Genomic DNA, 22,124 nt, shown 5'->3' with positions numbered 1-22,124 from the left:
TTAGAAGCTTAGTTATGATGTGTCTCAGATTATATGTCTTTGGATTTATCCTGTTGGGTATTCATTTAGCTTCTTGAATCTGCATGTTTATATCTCCTGTCAAATTTGGGAAGATTTCAACCATTCTTTCTTGAAGTGCTTTTTCAGCCTCATCTTCTTTCTCTTCTCCTTCTGAGATTCTGATGGCATGAATATAAGATTTTTTTTAATAGTCCCATAGTTCCTAATTCCTGTTTAGCTTTTTTTTTTTTTCCAGTTGATTTTCTCTGTTGTTCAGATTGGGTAATTTCTATTGTTCTATCTTCCAATTCACTGATTCTTTCCTCTGTCTCCTCTATTCTGCTGCTGAGCTCATCTAGCATTTTGCATACTGTAGTTTTAAGTTCTACAATTTCCATTTGGTTCTCCTTTATATCTTCTACTTTTTTGCTAAGGCTTTCTGGTTTTTTGTTTTTCATTTGTATCTAGCAGCTTTATAATTACTCATTGAAGCATTTTAATCATGGCTGCCTTAACATGTTTGCCAGGTAATTCTAACATCGCTGACACTTCAGACTTGGCATCTGTTGTCTGTTTTCCTTCAGTCTGAGATCTTCCAGGTTCTTCTATGATGACTGACTTTCAATAAAACCTAAACATTTTTGTATTATGTTATGAGACTCTGAACTTAATTTAAATCTCTTGTTTTAACTCTGACACTGCTCTGGCAGGGGAATTGTGTGTGTGTGTGTGTGTGTGTGTGTGTGTGTGTGTGTGTTGTGCCGTTACTGCCAGGAAGGTAGAAGTCTAGGTTACCCAATCCATTGTGGGAGGGGCTCCTTATATTTCTGGGTGGGGGTGGGAGTTCTGGATCTCCATGTGGTCTCCACTCACACTGAGGTGAAGGTGTCCTTGTTACCACTGGGAACTGGTGAAGTTTTGACTCTGCACTAGGTCTCCTCTGATTCATCCCAGCAGGGAGGGAGGGGTGCCTTGTTATCACTGGTTGGGGGTGGAGTCCAGATAGATTCCCCATGTAGTCTCCACTGACACAGTGGATGGGAAGGCTTCACAACCAATGGGCAGGAATGAAAGTCTTTGTTCCTTATTTGATCTTCTCTGACACCACTCCAGTGAGGGTGTTGGGTTGTCTCCTATGTCTTCATGAGGGAAGAAGTCTAGGCTCCCCATGGAGCCTTTGCTGGTGTGCACTGGAGTGGGGCCACATTTTTTCTGTGGTGTTTGGATGGTGCAGGGTGGTTATTAACTAAAACCTGTTTTGTCTGATACTGAGTTACACTAGCTATCTTTTGGCTAGTACTTTGATGGTTTATAGATTACCATCTATAGTTTATAGTTTATTTTTAACATATCTATTTGTTATGTTTAAAGTGTGTTTCTTATAAATAGCATATAGTTGAGTTTTGTTTTTTTTCCAGTCTGACAATCATTGTCTTTTAAAATAGAACATTTAGTCCACTTACATTTTAGGTAATTATGGATTAAATTAATTGGATTTAATTCTATCAAATTCATATTTGCTTTCTTTTTATTATTTCTTTTCTTTTCTTTTTATTCCTATTTTTCCTTTCCTGTATTCTTTTTGATTAATTATTTAAAAATTTTCTGCTTATCTTCACTATTACTTTTTTGCTATACATTTTAGTATGATTTAAAAAATTATAAAATACATCATTAATTTATTACAATTTACCTTAAATTAGCTCTTTTTGGCTCCCTGAACAATGCAGCAATCTCACAAGTCCGTTTATTCCTACCCAACTTTTCTGTTGCTGCTGTTATATATTTTCTTTGTATGTATGGTACAGACCCTTATTCTTGCTTTAAAAACCAGAATATTTTAAGAATAGTTAGCTTTTTATACTTGCCCAAATTTTACATTTTGAAGAAATGATTATTCCTTCTTACACTTTTGTTCTCTTATCTGGGATTCTTTTCCTTCAGCCTGAAGAATATCCTTTTAGTATTTTCATATTATGGGTCTGCTGCTGCCAAGTCAAATCAGATTTTGTTTGTCTCTATTTTATTTTCATTTTTGAAGGATATTTTCACTGGGTATAGAATTCTAGGTTGGCAGTTATTTCTTTCCAGTCTCTAAAGATGCTAGTCACACTTCCTTCTGGCTTCCATGGTTTCTGTTGAGAGATTTAGTAGTCTTTCTTATTTTTTGTTATCCTGAAGGAAATGTGCCTTTAAAAAAAAATCTAGTAAGAGTTTGCCTTTTATCTTTGACTTTCAGTATTTTGACTGTGATGTGTCTAGATGTGGTTTTCTTTGTAATCATCCTTCTTGGACCTCAGTAAGGTTCTTGGATGTGTGGGTGTGTGTATTTCATCTGATTTGGAAAATTCACAAACATTACTTTTTCATGTATTGCTTCTGTTCCATTCTCCTCTTTTGGGGAAAATTCTAATTACACATATGTTACAACTTTTGACCATGTCTCAAATCTCTCTTCTTCTCTGTTCTGTTTTTTATAGTATTTGTTTTTCTGTACTTCAGTTTGGATTTCCTATTGACTTGTTTTTGAGGTCAACCTGCCTTTTGCGATGTCTATGCTGTTGTTAAACCAATTAGAAGACTTCTTATTTTTGGATACCATATTTTTCAACTGCAGAATGTTTATTTGTTTCTTTTAAATGTAGATTCTAAATTTCTATTTAAATATGGCATTTTTTCCCATTATATATGCTAGCACTCAGGAATGCAAAATATAGAGCCAGTCAAGAATCTTATCCTCAAGGAGCTTCATGGCCACTTCAGGAACTCCTATGTCCTTAAAGTTTTTGTGATTAGAACAAGAGAGGAGCTCGAGAGAGAGAGATGGCCTCTAAGAGTCAGGACCTCACTCAGTGATGTCATAATGGGGGTGACAGCAAATCCAGGGTTGATTCACAGTCCTGCATATCTGCAAACTTGTTTTTGAAAGTACAGACTCTTTGTCTGTCTTGTTATCTTCTGTACCTCAAATGCCTTGAACTCTACCTGGCATACAGTGCCCAATAAATAATATTAAATGAAACAATCAGTAAAGATGATACGTCCCCCAAGATCTGATTTTGGATCTCTAAATCACAAGAGAAGGTGGAGTAGACTGCAATGTAAGTAGATTAAATTATAATGTGAAATATAATTGCCAAGGGAAACAGACTCTGTAACCTTCCTTCTTGTAAGAAAATGAACATGAAACTACAATAACTCACCAGAAGGTTGCTTGTTGAGTATGGAATAAGCAAAGGAGGTGGCTGGATGCTCCGAATTGCTACCTATGCCATACTGTGACATCTTGAGGCACTTATTTAGCCTATAGGGGTCAAGCTGCATAGGATCTAGATTTGATTAATTCATTCATTCAATATTATGTGCTGAGGACTTGCTATGTGCCAGAAAAGGTTACAAAGGTGAGCAGAAAAGACAGTCACATAGTCGCTGGACTCATGGCCCTTCAGTAGTAGATTTGGGAAGGCAGAAACAAACAAAATGATCTCACCAGTAAATGTAACATTAAAACTGTGATATAAAGCACCAGGAAGACACGGTACTCAGCATCAAGTGTATGTGTAGCAACCAGACTTACTTTGGAGGTCCCAAAAGGCTTTCCTGAGGAAGAAGGGCTTGGACTGAGACCCCAAGGATGAGTAGGGGTTAACTACACTCGGGACTGAGGGTGTGGGGGTAAAGACAGTTCTTGAGAGGGAACAGCATGTGCAAAGGCCCTGTGGTGGAGGGGAGGGAGCACAGAGTGTTTGAGGCACAAAGAGGAAGATCAGGGTGCTGGAGTGCAGCCAGGGAGGAGAGGTGGGTGATGAGCCTGAAGAAGAGGACACTGGCAAGGTTGGTCATGGCCTTGTAAGCCTGTCATCTTTATCCTTGGGGGAACCGGGGTGTCATTGAAGGGTTTCAGCATGGAGTGCTAAGGTCATATTTATATTTCAAAAGGAGCACTCAGGCTGCTGTATAATCTCTGATCAAGTCACTGTTTCTGGATAATGCTGAAATAATACTGTCAAATTCTATCCCTCTGAGTCCTCTTTCTCCTTTTCTATGTTCAAGGTTGCCCATTCCCCTTCTGCTAATGGTCTTCTTAAGGAGGGGATTTAGTATAGCTAATTAAGTTTCAGCTTACGAAATTAAATCATAATTATGTCTCCCAAGGTCATTTGGATTGGAATTTTGAGAACTGAAAACTCTACAGTTACACAATTACCATCAATCTATTGGGGTACCCTGAGTGCATCTATTGCGTGTTCAACCAGTTTAATTCCAAGAGAGAAATTCATAGCAATTTCTCACCCTGTGACATGTCATGAGTTAGGACATGGTGAGGGCAGACACCAGGCTGCGAGGAGTGAGAGGGTGCCCTTGGGCCAGACTGATGATCAGATGCTGGGTAAGAGGAGGAAGCCTGTTCTCAGCTGGAGGGGTACAGTCACCTCCTGGCTTCATTTTCCGTTTTGTTTGGCTTGATTTCCATGTTCAGTCATGAAAGTATCACTTTCTGAAGATGTGAAATTCATTAATAGGGTCAATGGGTGGCATATTTATTTCCTATTGATGAGGGAATAGCCTATAGAGAGCCCTCAGTGGGCTACAGAGATGGAGCCTCAGTAGAGGCCCATGAAGGACATTCAGAGTCAGAGTTAAACTGTAAACTGTAGAGTCAACACAAAAAGCATTAGGATAGAGCCACTGTAAAGACACCATACAGCCCCTGGGCTGGCGAAGCTAGTCACTAACGTAGCTGGGAGCGTGGTAAACTCTGAGGGAGTGTGTGAGTCCCAGGAAGAGGTGATGGACCATGGAAACCTGAGAAAGCCTTCAAAGGGCAAAGGCTGCCCACAGTCCTGCCAGCTCCTCTGCCTGGAGTATCCTTGCCCCAGAGGCAGGGCTGGCTCTGAATCAAAGTGGACCATGTTCACAACACTTCTGATGCCAGATGTGCGGGGTTTTCCCCCGCCAAGCAGTTTTCTGCAACACCAGCTGGGGGGTCCTGCAATCTAACTCAATTCTGACACTGTCTACCTGGAGATAGAGTCGGATCCCACAGGTTAAGGGTGATGTCCCATCAAACTGCTCCCCACCCCAATTCAGATGCCAATTGCCAAGTCCAGGTTGTCACCTATGTTTCTGACCAACCGGCTATAAACCCCTCCTCAGGTATGATTAATTTGTGAGAGTGGCTCACAGAACTCAGGGAAACACTTACTTCCATCCACCAGTTCATTAAAGGATATGATACAGGATACAGAAGGACAGCCAGATGAAGAGGTATGTAGGGCAAGGTCTGGGAGGGTCCTGAGTGCAGGAGCTCCTGCCCCTGTGACACTGGGGTGTGTTACCCTCCCAGGATGTGGAAGTGTTAACCCACCTGGAAACTCTCCAAATTCCATCATTATTGGGGTTTCACGGAAGCTTCCTCATGTGGGCTTGATCAATTATTAACTCCATTTCCATCTCCTGTCCCCTCTCTAGAGAATGGGGGTGGGTGGAGCTGAGAATTCCAGGCTTCTAATCATGGCTTGGTCTCCCCTGTAACCAGCCCCCACCTGGGAGCCACCTAGGAACCCACCCAGCATTGCCTCATTGTAACAAAAGACGCTTCCAGTGTGCTTATCACTTAGGAATTTTTTTTTTTTTGAGTATAATTGCTTTACAATGGTGTGTTAGTTTCTGCTTTATAAGAAAGTGAATCAGTTATACATATACATATGTTTCCATATCTCTTCTCTCTGTGTCTCCCTCCCTCCCACCCTCTCTATCCCACCCCTCTAGGTGGTCACAAACCACCGAGCTGATCTCCCTGTGCTATGCGGCTGCTTCCCCCTAGCTATCTATTTTACGTTTGGTAGTGTATATATGTCCATGCCGCTCTCTCGCTTTGTCACAGCTTACCCTTCCCCCTCCACATATCCTCAAGTCCATTCTCTAGAAGGTGTGTGTCTTTATTCCTGTCTTACCCCTAGGTTCTTCATGACATTTTTTTCCCCTTAAATTCCATATATATATGTGTTAGCATACAATATTTGTCTTTCTCTTTCTGACTTACTTCACTGTATGACAGACTCTAGGTCTATCCACCTCATTACAAATAGCACAAAAACAGAAAGATAGATCAATGGAACAGGATAGAAAGCCCAGAGATAAACCCACGCACATATGGTCACCTTATCTTTGATAAAGGAGGCAGGAATGTACAGTGGAGAAAGGACAGCCTCTTCAATAAGTGGTGCTGGGAAAATTGGACAGGTACATGTAAAAGTATGAGATTAGATCACTCCCTGACACCATACACAAAAATAAGCTCAAAATGGATTAAAGACCTAAATGTAAGGCCAGAAACTATCAAATTCTTAGAGGAAAACACAGGCAGAACACTCTATGACATAAATCACAGCAAGATGCTTTTTGACCCACCTCCTAGAGAAACGGAAATAAAAACAAAAATAAACAAATGGGACCTAATGAAACTTCAAAGCTTTTGCACAGCAAAGGAAACCATAAACAAGACCAAAAGACAACCCTCAGAATGGGAGAAAATATTTGCAAATGAAGCAACTGACAAAGGATTAATCTCCAAAATTTACAAGCAGCTCATGCAGCTCAATAACAAAAACACAAACAACCCAATCCAAAAATGGGCAGAAGACCTAAATAGACATTTCTCCAAAGAAGATATACAGATGCCAATAAACACATGAAAGAATGCTCAACATCATTAATCATTAGAGAAACGCAAATCAAAGCTACAATGAGATATCATCTCACACCAGTCAGAATGGCCATCATCAAAAAATCTAGAAACAATAAATGCTGGAGAGGGTGTGGAGAAAAGGGAACACTTTTGCACTGCTGGTGGGAATGTGAATTGGTACAGCCACTATGGAGAACAGTATGGAGGTTCCTTAAAAAACTACAAACAGAACTACCATATGACCCAGCAATCCCACTACTGGGCGTATACCCTGAGAAAACCACAATTCAAAAAGAATCATGTACCAAAATGTTCATTGCAGCTCTATTTCCAATAGCCCGGAGATGGAAACAACCTAAGTGTCCATCATCAGATGAATGGATAAAGAAGATGTGGCACATATATACAATGGAATATTACTCAGTCACTTAGGAATTTACAAGGGTTCCAGGAGCTCCCTGCCAACAAGCAGGGGCAGACACCAATATGTATATTTTCTCTTATCTCTCAGGACCCTAGTATGTGAACATGGAACACTGGAATCCAACTGGCTACTCTAAACCACTATGAGACGGATGGGTGGCAACTGAAAATTCAATTCATCGGATTCCCCGACTCACAAAGAACCTGCTCATTGCCACTGGCTTCCCCTACAGAGCTTCTACAGGGAGAGACGGGTGGGCATTTGAGACACATGCCCCAGCTCCTCCGATAGGTCTCCTCCCACTTGTGGGGCTTGGGTACCACGGATCTGCAGTGATGGGGGACTGGGGAAGTTACTTCCAGACTGTTGGATTTATCTCATTTATGAGCCCACAGCCCTGAGGGCTACCTGGTGGACCAACGTAAATTCACCAAAGGTAGGCACGTTTCCCGGAGAATCAGCCTGGGACAGCCGGGGTCCGCAGGCAGCACGCATGGATGGGCCACCGCCCGCGGGGGCCGGGCTCTTGGTCGTGGTCGGGATCTGCCCTCTGCTTCCCGTGCATAAGGACCACTCACCTCTTTACTTCCTTTCTTCCTTCCTGTTTTGCCCGATAATTCCATCTCTCTGTTCACAGCTAGTTTTAAGTTTTTTAGTTCCTGTCTCATCAGCTCGTCAACCTAGGTGAATACAAAAGGTTTAGGTGACTTCGCATGACTTGTGTTTTCTTTGTGAAGTTAAAAATAGCTTAAATTCTGGGTAGGTTATTAACGGGAAATTGTAACAAAGCACTGCAGTGAATGACTTGCTGGGACTACAGCATAAAAGCAGTCTTACCTGCAGCCTGATCTCCGACTCCAATTCTTTCCGTTTGTCCGCTTTGATCAGTTCGGGATCATAGCCCTGGGGGACATTCCACGATTCATCTTTATTCTTCCACAGGTCTGTACTCCAGAAGGATAAAGAAAATGAAATTTTTTCAGCGTGAAGACTAATGTCGACTTAAAAAAAATGTATGACATGGGAGTTGTGAGTCAAGTTTTATTTGGGGCAAAATGAGGATTATAGCCCGGGAGACAGCGTCTCAGAGAGCTCTGAGAAACTGCTCTGAAGAGGCGGGGGGGAAGGTCAGCATACATGTGATTCTGGTGAAGGGGGAGTCCATGCAATCCAGCATATTTTTTGGCAGAAGGTTTCTGCTCGTCTCGAGGAGCAGTCGTCACCATGAAGGATTTCAGTGCTTTTCTAGATAGGAGGAGATACAAGAATTGGGCTCATAAAATCTTCTCCTGAAAATATCTAACTATTCTGAAGACCTGCTCTGCCAGTTTTTCCCAGAGCACAGAGGGCCTCATGCCTGCTCTCCACCTTGAACTCCTTTCAGGGGGTGTTGGAAGTCAGCAGCCGCAGTGGCTCATGATCTAATCCTTGTAGAGGTAGAGGGCCAGTGCCCGTTCCTTTGCGGTTGACGCTAAGGAACGCAGTTTTGTGACATATAACACAAACTCAGTTTTCTGCCCTACATCCTTCTCCACTTCCCAAACAGAAGGATTGTGCCTGTACAATATCTAGAAAATAAAGAAGGAAACTGCTAATGTGTAAAGATCCAATAAAAAAGCACGAAACAAACAGTATTCTTCCATACGGTTAAAAACATGTAAAAAATAATACGTTAATTGTGGGATTATACAGTTATAGGCGACTGTTTCTGTAATATGCTTTACATTATTTTTATTCTTCAAATGATGTGCTAAGATAGGAGAGATTTTGTTGCTAGTTCAACTCACCAGTAGTTTACCCTGGCTCCTAGTAAAAGCCAACACTGAATACACAAGTACCCGCTACGCGCCCCTAATTCAACGGCTCTATTTTTGTATCACTTTTTGGATGTTTTTGAAATCACACACAGTTTACATTTCCCTTTTGCCTGGCAGTTAGGAGGATGGTTAGAGAAATGTGACCCTAGAGGAAATAAGGGTAATTTTGTATCACTGGAATAAATGGGAATAAACCTGTTTTCTCAGAAGGGGAATTCCAAATTGCGCAGAGGTGCAGATCCCTGGATCCTGGCTGCGGGATCGGGGGATCTCCCAGGGGAAAAAGACTTGCCAGTTTGGGAAATGAGATCTCTTCCCTGAATTTGTGTTCAGCATGTGATGGAAAATTTCTGGAACCAAACCTGCAACCACCACTCCGCTGGGCCACTTTGCCGGGAGCGCATCCCTGGAGCACGGATGTCGTGCAACTCGGGAAGGCAACCGGGGGCCACGGGGCCCCAGGCAGGGGTTTCCCCACCTCTGTCTGACAACGGCTATGGCTTGGGAAGAAAGGGGGTCGTGCGGGGCCTGGATGGCAGGCGGTGAACGATGGGATGGAAGTTTCTCAAGCACAGCTTCTCCTACGAGCACCTCACGGGATCCTGAGACTAGCCAGGACTGTGTCCCCCGACACAGCTCATCAAGAAGGGTGGCATTAGAGGACAAGCCATAGAGGACAGTCACGGTCACAGGCAGAAACATACATCTGGGCGCACAGAGCAGGAGGTGTCAACTGTGAAGGTGGACAGCAGAGAAGATTCTCGGAGAGTCAAGTGGGCAAACAGATGAGAGAGGAGGGTGGAATCTTCACGTAAATCATGGAGGTCGGGGATGAGCAGAAGCTGCGAGAAAGGAAAGGAGAAGGGACGGCACGTGGTGTGAGCCAGGAATGGCTGCAGATCCTGGGGAGATGGAGCAAAAGGGCAACGAGATGCAGATGCACAAGAACGGGCGACTGGGCGAGGGCATCGCCTGGAGGGCTCCAGCCAGGCGGCAGCCCCGGCAGGTGGGTCCCCCATGCTACCGCTTTCCAGCTGCTGGTCTTAACAGTCTTCCCTTTCCTTGTCAACAGTCTCCACCTCTCGAGGGGCGAGGAACCAGGCAGGACAGCGGCTACTCTAAAAACACTTGTGCCCAGAGAGCAGGTGGAAGTGAGGAGGCGGAGGACCACTGGGCGTGTCCTCTTCGCGGCGTCCGAGTCAGGGCCACACAGGATGCAAGGGGAGCAAGACGGGATGTGGCTGTGCAGCTCCAGTTTTCCCAAAGTGTGGGTCGGCTCCACAAGCCACAGGCTGGAGACCCTGACGCTGCTCCCAGAGGCTGGCATGGAGATCTCTGGAAGCGAGAGGGGGCATCACAAGGTGATGGCCACACACAGGTCAGGCCTGGCTCACTTCCTGGTCAGTTAGCTGGGCAGAGGGGTCGGCCTGTCTGGCTTCCAGGCCCGGCGAGGGCTCTTAGGCTCACCGGCCTCCCACCAGCCAACCAAGGGCAGTGCGGCCTGGAGGGGGTCAGCCCTTGTCTGGTCACAGTCTGCGCCAGGAAGATAGCAAGCAGAAACCGACGGGTGATGCAAAGTTTCAGGGGCAGATTTTTGAAAATGAGGATGATGAAAGTACCCAAACTTTTTCTAGGGTGGCTAGTGTGGATTTATAAGAAATCGACAAGAAACACATCACAGAGGGGGTGAAATTTTCATAGAATTGATTCACCCACATGTCCTTCCCAAGCAGGGTGGCCACGTGAGAGGTGGCCCAGCCGCGAGGGCTCAGACGATGGGATGGGATGATACGGCAGGAGAGGTTTGGGGGTGTGCCTCCTGTATGCCTGTCTGAGGGTGACCTCAGTTTCTGCTCTGGCCTGAGCACCTGTCCGCCCTCCCCCCCAGAAGGGGGATTTTGCAGTGAGCTTGGAAGGTGTGAGTACACAAAGGCGAGGCTGGCTCACGGGCTTGAAGGCAACCGCCCCTTCTCTGTACGTTTTCTGAAATTTACATAAGCTTAGACTGTGGAAAACTTTGAAATGCAGGAATAACATAATGCTTCTTTTTTATGGGTTTCCAATTGTAAGCTCTCCCCCTTGAAAATACTATAACTGTGTTAAAACGTGCTATTCACGAAAAACAACTCTTTCCTAGCAGATTTCCCCCTTGTATGATGACTGAATCTCCTCCCACAGCAAAAGCCACCTGTTTCATTAAGATCTTTTAGAGCAAAAGTGCTTTGTTATTTAAAGGAAGCGACACTGCTTTTTCACGGGATTGATTTACTAAGACTGGGAAGCAATGCGTTTCAAAATGAAAGGAACACAGAATATTCAACAGAAAGGAAAGCAAGATGTGATTATTTATGTAAAAGCAGTGACGTTCCCATTTCTGGAGCTGTAACTATATTCTACAGATAAAGCAGTTCGCAGCAGCCTTTCCCGGTTTCACCTCTAGTTCGCGTAAATGGACCTCGTTTTCCACTGCAACTTTGTTTTTCTCATGACGCTTTTGCACAGGGCCCTTCTCAATCCCTTCAAGAATTTCATGGACATTTCTGAATGCAGGAAGCTGTTCATGGCTCTCAAAGGAAAACAACGGCCCGCTCTTTCCTACAGCAGAGAATGAGCTTTTATCCCAGAATTGGGAAGCGGGAGCTGCGGCAGCGTTTGCCCGTGGAGGGGTGACCGAGGAGGGCGCTTCATCTCAGTGATTAAAATGCTAATGTTTCATCTGAGAAGAAAAAGCTTTGATTTTTATGAAAAGAATTCTCAGATGAAAACATTTAATTTCTGTAAGTTACTGAAGACCTGACAGATAGCTCATCAAATGCCCCAACAGCCAACTAGGAAAATCACGCTTCATGTTTCCTGCTCCCGAGTGGCTTGTGTTTTCTTAGTCTTGATGGAAACAGATATTACACACCAGGTGTGGGTCGGTTCAAGAGCTTTGCTGGGTGGGGCTGCAGGCTTCCCATGGGAACATTAGATGTCCCCCAAATTAATTACTGTTTTTATCAAAATAATGCATGCACCTTATTTTAAAGTCAGAGTATTGAAAAGATTATAATAAAAAAACTGCCTTCCAGTTACACTGTCCAGTGGCATTTATTCCCACATTCATTCATTCAAAAATGCATTGACTAGATTCAGATTTATTCATAAATCTGATCTATTTGTAAATTATGAAATTCATGCCCTGCCTTCATGGACCTGGCGCCCCCCTCCCACCCCCTGCGGGGAGACAGCAAACACACACACGGAAGTCAGAGGGAGGTGAGTAAAGTGGGGTCGGGGCGGGCACAGGTGAGGCGGGAGAAGGCCTGAAGGGAAAAGCATTCCAGGCAAGGGGAACAGAAAGCACGACAGCCCTGAGGTGGGGGGGGGGCCCAGGGGAGGGGGGCGTGAAGTGATCTAGCTTCACGTGGGCTCTTTTGGTTGGTTGTTCCTCTCCCAATGTCTAGATAACACGCGTATACTGCTGCTTCTTGATGCGTCAATTTTAGACACGGGCTCCTGACTCCTTGTTAAGGTAGGTGAGAATTTTGCTCTTCCCCACTTTTCTTTCTTTCTCCATATGCAGTTACATCAGAGGCCAAGGGAGCCAGGCCTTCCAAATCCCAAGTGCGAGTGCATTGAGATGTACCTGGCACCTCAGACTCCCCACCCGCAGCCCCTCTCAGGACACCCAGTAGGACAGGCTCCACCAAAATGAGGGAGTACCAGGAAAATGAAGGGGTGACAGTCAGAGAAGGCAAAGGAAGCCCCAAGGAGGACAGCTGGCAGGGCTCCAGAAGGGAGGTGTTCAGAAGAAGAGTAGCTGGTCAATTACCTAACGCGTTCGAAGGCCTGGAAAATTATCTCGAAGGTTGGAGATAGATGTGCAGAATACGAAACAAAAGACAGTGTGTACGGACCAATACATGAAGTCATGTGAAGTGGTGTCTTCACAAACGGCAGCTATTGTCTGCGACCCAGCCCTGAGTTCCAGGGGCACCACAGCTAGGCCTGTGACTTACTGCGATTCCTAGCTGGGTCCCTCGGAGGCGGCTGAGGCCAGCCTAACAAGCCATCCAACTTGTGCCACTGTCCCTACCCATCTACCGCCACCGCACCTGGTGTGTTGTGAGCCTGCTGACGGCATGCGCCAGCTTTGTAGCTCCAGGCTAGCATTGCACCTGCACACTGGAGTCAATCAATGTTTGTTGAGTGAATATGTAAGTGAATGGATGCTTTGATAGTGATTGCTTGGCACCATTGTTTGTTAAAGAGTTGGTATTATCTTGGTGGGAATGTAAGTTGGTGCAGCCACTATGGAGAACAGCATGGAGGTTCCTCAAAACTAAAAACAGAGCTGCCGTATGATCCTGCAATTCCACTCCTGGGCATATATCCGGACAAAACTGTAATTTGAAAAGATACATGCACCCCAGTGTTCATTGCAGCACTATTTACAATAGCCAGGACATGGAAACAAATTAAATATCCATTGGCAGAGCAACGGATAAAGAAGATGTGGTACATATATACAATGGAATACTACTCAGCCATGAAAAAGAATGCAGTGACGCCATTTGCAGCAACATGGATGGACCCAGAGATTATCATACCGAGTGAGGTAAGTCAGAAAGAGAAAGACAAATACCATATGATATCACTTACGTGTGGAATCTAAAATATGACACAAATGAACTAATCTTCGAAAGAGAAACAGACTCACAGACATAGAGAACAGACTTGTGGCTGCCAACGGGGTGACGGGGATGGGGGAGGGTTGGAGTGGGAGTTTGGGGTCAGCAGGTGCAAACTATATAGAATGGATACACAACAAGGTCCTATTGTATATAGCACAGGGAACTGTATTCAATATCCTGTAATAAACCATAATGGAAAAGAAAAAGAGTTGATGTTCTTAAACGTGAATGATGGCAGGTCTTCTATCAGTAGACCTGATAGAAGATCAGACCTGCTGATGGTGGGTAAGTGATGTTTACCGCTCCTGGTTGTTATAAAGGTAAGTAAGATGGGAACGAAAACACAAAGCCTTCTGCGTCTCGGGCACCTAATCGGTGTTAATTTACCCTTTGACCTCCTTCCTCCCCAATTAAAGCAGTCGCTAAATCCTGCTGGGGTCATCCTATCCCTGTGCTTCTGCCTTCGTTCAGCGTCTCAGGTAGAGTGGGACCCTTGCCACTAGTGGTAAGTGAAAGAATTTCAGGAGGTACACGGACATTCTTTTTTTTTTTTTTTTTTTTTTTGCCACACTGCACGGCATGCGGGATGTTAGTTCCCTGGCCAGGGAGTGAACCCGCTCCCCTTGCAGTGGAAGTGTGGAGTCTTAACCACTGGATTGCTGGGGGGAAGTCCACGGACATTCTTATTTTATAGAACCGGCATATCAAACCTGCAACGACTTTTGATATAGTTGCTGAGGATAAGGCTCAATTAATTGGGATAAAAACCGTGCATCAATTAAAAATAGATATTAAGTAAATAACAGTAGCGGTGCTGTCCACCTAAGACCAGAATTAGGAAGGAGGCACACATGTGACTGGAGTTTGGAAATATTCTACTTCACGCCCTTATTGCATTTTTCAGGAATTTCCAAATAACACTGATGGCCAGGGTCGCCTTGGCAGGTCCTTCTGTGTTGGGGTTTGTTGTGAGGGTGGAGTGGGACCACAGGAAAGTATAATGAGAGTATCTCAAAGACCAATTCATACACTTGCCGAATGAGCCATATTATACTCTGCTAAGTATGCTGAACATGGGAGAAAAGATTTAGGTGTCAGTGTTCAGGCACGAGTCTTAGTCTAATAGGATTAAAACATTTTACTGTACATACGGCATTGATTTTCTTAATTTAAACAATCCAGGGAAAATCCTTCTTCCCTTTCATTCCTAGCAAGAGAATGTTCAGCTGGAGTCTCAAGGGTTTAACACGGAACAGGGGCTTAGATGATGTTCTCATCTTTCTCTTTTACCAGGTATATGCCTTGAAGCCACCCAACGGAATTCTAAAAGAGAGATGGACAGAAGGTCTTGGCTGTGAATTGCATGTCTGCAGCCTCTCGTGGTTGGGCACCAAATTCTGCCCAACAGAGGCTGAGGCCGCACTGGATGGACAGGAGCACACCTATTCTGCTCAACTGACCTTTGTATACGTCGTTTCCTTCTTGCATCGTATGAAGGAAAACACTCGGCGACATCTGCCAGCCGTCACCTTCGTCCTGTGAAAGCAGAGTAATACACTTGTTAACTCCAGGCAGAGTTTACCTGTCGGGATCAGACAGCAAGAGGCACGCACATCGTGGTTGCTGTGGCTACAGAGAAGCACGTAGACTCTTTTCTGGTTCGTGCGGTGAAGGCCCAGCCCCTCGTCTGCCCACCTGGGCAGTTTCCCTGCTGACCAGTCTGAGCAGGGAGTGCTGTGTCCACCGACCAGGGCGGGGGTGGTCTGGAGACCTGGCTCTACCTTCAGGCTCCCTGGGGTACCCCACCCCGAGTTTGGTCCTGTCCTCTGATGCTCTGCTCCTTCCTTGCTCTGAAAGCTGATGCCCACCCACGTCCTGCCACCTCCTTCGCCATGTTCGCGTGACCCAGGTTTGCTGCTGCTCTCCATCTGTGTTCTGCTCCACCACTTGTCAGGTGGTGGTTTGCAGGAGCACCCGGGCTGCTCCTTTCGTGGCTTGCCTGTCCCCTCCCTGGGCCAGGAAGCCAGTCCTGAGCCCCAGCCTGAGCTGGAGGTCCTGCCAGCCTCCCTGCCCCGGGCCCCCGCTGCAGAGAGAGCCCGGCCACGCCACCCTTGGTCCCGGCTGCCCCTGTGCAGCCAGCTCGGAGCTGCAGGGACACCGGCCACTGCAGCTGGAGGGTCTGCCCCGACCCCCAGCAGAAGTCGCCCTACACCACCAGGGCTGTTCCGCGTCGTGAAGAGCCATACCTCGCAAAGCCCCACCTGACGTTTCTGGGCAATGATGTTTGTACTGTATTAAGAGTCTGGTGCCCGATGACCAAAATCCTGGTTATTGTCACCCCACAAAGGGCAAAAGGAAGGATGCTGGTCTGCACCATGTCTATGGGGAGTTTCCCAAAGCAATCAAAGGGCTCTCTGTACAGCTTGAAGGAGGAGCGGCAATAAGACGGTGAGCATCTCTGGTGACTCTGGGCACAGGACGCGCTCTCGTTTCTGGGACCCCACGTGCCATGGGCCGTGGTTCGGCAGCGCCCGTGTACCGGATCCCCGCCTACCTCTCCTCCCCTACTCCACGTGGCAGTCGGGAAGACACGTGAAACGAGCTCACGAGAGCGATGGGAGCTCCCAGGGGGAGGTCAGGGTGGCGGGAGGACTCTGCCTTCTGCGGGGGTGGGGTGACACGGGGGACCTGCTTGAACCACAGCTCACAGAACACGCAGGGGCTAACACAGCCTCCTCGCGAGGCCACCTGCCTTGCAGAAGCGGGGGGAGAACCTGGACCCAGAACTCCTGGGGGCTCCACGCCTGTGGCGCAACTGACCCACTTTCCAGGATCCACAGGAAATCAAAGCTCACGGGGGAAGGAGCCCCACTCACTCACACAGCCCGGGACACCCAGGCATTCGGGAAGAATCAGCCCGAGAAGCACGGAGAAGACCAGTGCTGGAAAAGGCCATGTCCTTGGATGAAACAGATGATTCGTGGACAGAAAGGGGCATCTAAAATAGCTAATGAATACTCTCAGAGATATTCCTCATCTCTCTCCCCGCCTGGGTATCATCAGGCATTCACGGATCTTTTGTATTTTTTAGTCAGTGCGTTGCTGATGGACGTGCTGTTTCTCTTTTGGTTTTAGATACTCAGATCGTCCTGTATTTGGCCTCTGGGAGCCCCTACAGGTGGTGAGTGTGCGCCTTCATGGGTAGAGGTGAGGCGGGGGGAGGGAAAGCAAAGGGAGCATCATGGAAGCGCTTTCAGCAGAGGGACCAGTCCGTGTGAGTCTGAGCTGGAAGGCCGCGTTGCCTTCGGTAACTGGAAGTTAGTAGGGCAGGGGCGTACGGAACAGGGCCAGCAGACAGACAGAGACACAGAGACAGAGACACAGAGAGGGGACGGGCTTTGGAAGGCCCATGAGCCGTGTTCCTCAGAGAGTGTGAACTTGGTCTGAGAGCAGGGCAGCCACCTGGCGGTCCCCGCAGGAGCCTGGCATGAATGGATCTGCCTGTCGGGTCATGACTCTGGCTGGAGCACGGGCACAGGCCGGAGGGGGTCAGGATGCCCACCTATCTCTGACCAGAATTCATTTTCCCATCTTCTTCTGTGGAAAATTCTTCTTAGGTCTGAGGCAAATATCCCCTCCTCTGTGAAGCCGTCCTGGATTGTCCCAGGTCAGAAAGACCCTCCCCTCGCTCAGCAGGATCTGCTCATCCTTCCCGGCGCCTGTTTCTCTGTGCATGTTATGGGCTATTTGTGTGCCAGCCTTAGCTGCTCTCTTGGGCTGTGGGCCCCCATGGAGGAGGATTCCGTCTTGCTGACGTTTCGCACCCCATATGGAACCAGCATCAGGCCTGTTCTCCAGGCGTTTAACGCACGTAAGTAAAAATAAGATTTATGGGTCTATTTGTACAGCTTTATTTCTATAATAAATATCAAGTTCTCAAGGGGAGTAAAACACTGTTAAGACCAGTTTTGGAAACATCTGATCCTGATTGCACAGAATGACAGTGGACGTTAGCGGTTCCCACGGCCTTCCACGTGGTAATGACATAACTGGCCGTCACAGGAGACACCTTTTAACCAGAGAGAAAGCACGATGGAACAGTCTGCTTTCCTTTTCAGAGATATTTCTTCCTTTGGTCAATAGTTCATTGGACATATCCTTTCCTTTGGTTGCTGTTTGAAACACTTAATATCTTTCTCATTTTGACAATTATTGGGAGAGAGAAATTCCATGAGGAGGTGTTACCCTCTCAACTCCAAAGTCACTTTTTTTTTCTAAATCTTTCACCGTGAAGGGGTCATACAAGTACAGTTGCACCTGTCAATGGTGCCTGCCTTGAACAACATCCCTTTCTGATGGAAGCTCCTCGGGCACAACTCCCAGCGCAGCCGAGTGGCTGGAGAGTGTTCTAGCCAGAGAGACGCGCCTCTCCTGGAGCAGCCTGACCCCGAGGAGCTGGACTGGGCAGCCACATTGGCTCCCTCTGCACTGGCGGGGGCACACAGATGACAGGCAGGCAGGTGGTCCCAGCCACCATACGGCCTTCTTCAGAGAAGGGGGTGGACAGAAGAGCTGGTCCCGGTGGACCTGGGTCCTGCGACTCCCGGCTCCAGCCCACGCCGGCCAGGTCCTGAGCCCTCCACGCGCCCTGGCTCCATCTCACTGTCTGCTGACCTGAGTGCGCTGGTGTTGCCACCCAGTAGGCCCAGTGAGTCCCAATAAGAGACAGCGTCTTAGACATGTCCAGCCTTTGCATTCGTTCAGAAATGTTGTAAATATCACTGACACTGACAATTTTTAGTAAGTTACCATCTATCGTGTGACATGGGTCCTTATACAACACAATTTTTTCCTTAATCATCGAGATAGCGATACAGAGAAAAATGCAGAGGATTCCAAAAGATTTTTCATTGTCAGATATCGTATCCTAGGTATTTGTCTTGGTGAAGTTAGGAGAGCAGACAGAGGTAAACAGTGTGCCTGGCCACGCCCCTCCCCAAATGTTAACCGTTAGGATGATTTCTAGCCTGGCTTAAAGAGGGACTCAGATGAACAGAGGCCCTCTTGAAATTTTCTATTAGCCAACGTGTGCATCTGAGGTGGTCTGTGGGTGGAGGGACGGTCGCACTTCACATTAGTGGGTAAGTGTCAAAATTCAAGTAGGGTCACAACTCTTCCGGTTTTTTTTTTTTTTTAAATTTTTTCGGCCACACCATGCGGCATGCGGGATCTTAGTTCCCCGACCAGGGCTCGAACCGTGCTCCCTGCAGTGGAAGCGCTGAGACTTAACCACTGGAAAGTCCCTGTTCCGTTTTTTTTAATTTTTTTTTTTTTGCGGTATGCGGGCCTCTCACTGCTGTGGCCTCTCCCGTTGCGGAGCACAGGCTCCGGACGCGCAGGCTCAGCGGCCATGGCTCACAGGCCCAGCCGCTCCGCAGCATGTGGGATCTTCCCGGACTGGGACACAAACCCGCGTCCCCTGCATCGGCAGGTGGACTCTCAACCACTGCGCCACCAGGGAAGCTCCTTGTTCCGTTTTTTAAATGGGGGTATGTGTTTCAGCATATACCTATTAACATACAAGTCCAAATGTCCAACTGATCGCTTGTGGCTTTCAGATTATCTGATGGTTCCCTTAGGGTCTCTGTCCTGGGGTAGGAGTGAGGCTGCTGTGACTGGGAAGAGGCTGATTACTTCCCACTGAGCTGAGAGTGAAATTATAATCCGCTTTTAGATCCAGAAGTGAAAAAATCATCCCAGAAGCTATCATCATTAAAAACTGCCTTTAAAAATAAACATGTATGAAAATAATGTGATGTCTCATGAAATTTGACTTGTAAAAATACTTCATCATCTCATGACTGTTTTCAAGCTTGCATTTAGAATGCCATTTGCCTTTTCTGCTCTCACATTCCATTGAGACTGGAGAATTAGTTACTCAACCTTTTTGGCCTTCCCACATGAAAGATGTGCGGCGGATCCGACAAAACCTACAATTTGAAGTCTAAAAATGTACAGCGATGTCCTCAATACATCTGTCCCAATGTTCTCTGTGGGTGTCTAGGTTTAATTTTTGTCAGAAGGAGCTGCCTGGCTATTACTGTGGAATATACTACTTTCTCCCTCAGGCCATCCGGACCGCCAGCGTGTCTCCTTCCCCAGCCCACTCACCACCACCCAGGCTCTGCGCCCACCCCTGGAGGCCTCACAGGCCCCCTTTGCTGGGGAGCCACTCTTACCTCTGTCCACCTGGCTGACCTCCTTGCCCTTTAAGAAGACTTAGCTCAAGCGAACACTCAGCCTTCTCGTAGCTTAACTGACACGATTCTGCTTAGAATCCTTACCTGTATCTTGACTTCACATCTCCACAGGACGTGACAATTAACAGTTACTGGAAATAATGTATCTTAAGAAACTATATATATATATATATATATATATATGCATAAAGAAATTTCTGGAAGGGTATATACACCAACATGTTAATGACCATTAACTTTGGGTCCTGGGTGCAAGGGCAACTTCTATTTATTTTTCTCTTTCTGCTAAGCAGTGATTCTTTTCCCCTCTCCGTTGAACATGTACTGCTTGAGTGACGTTATATAACGCTTGATGTGCTAATTAGATGAGCCTTGGCAGGGTAGGGCCAGGCCAGCAAAGGAATCCCGGGATCCTTCCGTCTTTAGCGCTTACTTCTCCTGGAAGGAAATCTCTATGACCTTTCCAGAAAGTCACAGTTTAGGAAATCAGGGTCCAGAGAACACAGTCCACCTGAATCAGTCTGGTTCTGGTCCGGGCGATACCCAGCTGGTGGGGTGGGACAGCTGTAGCAACCGAAGCCCGAGACGGTCCCCGTGTAAGTGGGTTCTCCACCTGCCTGTTGTCTTTGCATGCACCTCGCTGTGCCCTTCTTAGCGGAGCAGTGTCACACCAGTTTCAAACTTGCTTCCTGTTATACTGAGAAGACAGAGGCCATTTGAATGCAATGGTCTCCCCTTCTCCACACTCTTCTCACTTCTTCACACGCCTGTGTTTCTCCCAGCTTCTCCTCGACTGCTTTTTGCTGCCGAGAAACCTTGTCTTACTCTATTCGGCAACACCTCCTGATAATTTTAAGCTCTCCCAGGCCAGGGGCACTTTTCCCTTGGTCCCGGCACATTTACAGTTCTTCCCCATCTTAAAGTCCTCTCTCGACTAACGTCATCATGTTGCAACTTCCTGAAGGAGGTGTGTCCACCAGTTGCCCACATGTCTCAGCCAGAGTCCCCTGCCTGCCTGTCACCTGCCGCCCTGAAATAGTCCCAGTGATGTGCTCGTCACCACACTTTCTTTCTCAAGCTTCCTCCTTGACTTCCTCCTTGACTTTTCTGCGGCATTTGACACCGGTGGTCCCTTCTCTTTCAAGAATCTCCTGACTCTGCCTCCATCGTATTCTTAGTTTTCACTTCTCATGGTGAATGGACTGAGGGGAACAGAAGGGAAACGTTCCTTTCCTCCTTCTAGAAATTCACCCAGGTGGAAAATTAGATAGGAGCGGCCTTGTGCTGAATTTCTCCCTGCCGCCAGGCTTTCTCCATCTCCCTGGTTGGTTTCACCTCTTCCCCCTGCCCTCATAGATGGATGTAATCCAGATCCTCTAACATATACCCACACTGATTTTCCTAAAACCCACCCATCCTCCCGCCTTCACTAGGGTTTCCTGCACAGGGGCAACTCCTGCAACGACACCATGTCTTGACCCCACCTGAGTTCATGCTGAACCTCTAGCTGATTGTCGGACATCTACCTGGATGTCCCACCATCAAGGTTCTGAAGCCAGTTCCTGTTGCTCAAGACGCTTGGAAGCCACCTCCACTCCTGGTCTCCTTCTCCACCTCAAACACCCAGTCCACCAGGCTGGTTATCCTTTGCCATATCTCCTGCATCTTTTCCATGTTTTTCCATCCACCATTTCCACCCTAGGGTCCTCACCTGAGTACTTCCTCATTCCTTCAGAAATAAATACTGCACAGCTCCTGAGTTTCAAGCGTTGTTAGGAGTGCTGATCAGAGTTACACTGGAGTCCGGGCACTCTGGCTGCTGCGGGAAGAAGAGATTGCAAGTGCAGCAGAGGAGGTGGGGCAGCGGCCAGGAGATTTTGTTCCCCTGAGATGACGAGATGTGCGTACACTCCGGTAGCTCTCCTGAGACGCCACCCCCTCCGGGAAGCCTCCACCTTTTCCAATGCTGATAGAGCCTCACTCTCCTCTGAGTCTGCAGTGCTTCTCTTGGCCCTTCCCTTAAACAACCCAATATGTCCTTTCCGTATGCAGTGGTTTTTGAGCTTTTTAGAGGGAAGAATCCTTTGAAAACACAAAGAAAACCCATACACCTTCTTCCCAGGAGAATGCGTCTCGCATAATTCCGTACAATTTCAGGGTGTGTATCCATAGGGTCCGTGTTCCCCGGATTAAGAGCCCCTGCCTCTACAGCCCAGAAGCCTCTCACTTCCTTATATCCGCTCTCTTACTGCACTT

The 22,124-nt window shown here is 46.9% G+C and overlaps 1 protein-coding gene across 1 annotated transcript in view; it reads right to left on the bottom strand.

Annotated features, from left to right (window-relative positions):
* The window catches only part of IQCA1 (IQ motif containing with AAA domain 1), a 167,562-nt gene that overhangs the window by 68,804 nt on the left and 76,634 nt on the right, over nt 1-22,124 (bottom strand). Inside the window, exons 9-11 of the mRNA XM_060015464.1 lie at nt 15,069-15,144; nt 7,953-8,059; nt 7,694-7,795 (exon numbers count right to left, since the gene is read on the bottom strand). Coding sequence (XP_059871447.1) covers nt 7,694-7,795; nt 7,953-8,059; nt 15,069-15,144 — 285 coding nt within the window. The remainder of the gene's footprint in view (nt 1-7,693; nt 7,796-7,952; nt 8,060-15,068; nt 15,145-22,124) is intronic.

Source organism: Delphinus delphis, chromosome 7, assembly GCF_949987515.2.
Source record: "Delphinus delphis chromosome 7, mDelDel1.2, whole genome shotgun sequence".
Lineage (NCBI taxonomy): Eukaryota > Metazoa > Chordata > Mammalia > Artiodactyla > Delphinidae > Delphinus > Delphinus delphis.
The sequence above is the reverse complement of the archived record's forward strand: the minus strand, read 5'-3'. Positions and strand labels throughout refer to the sequence as shown.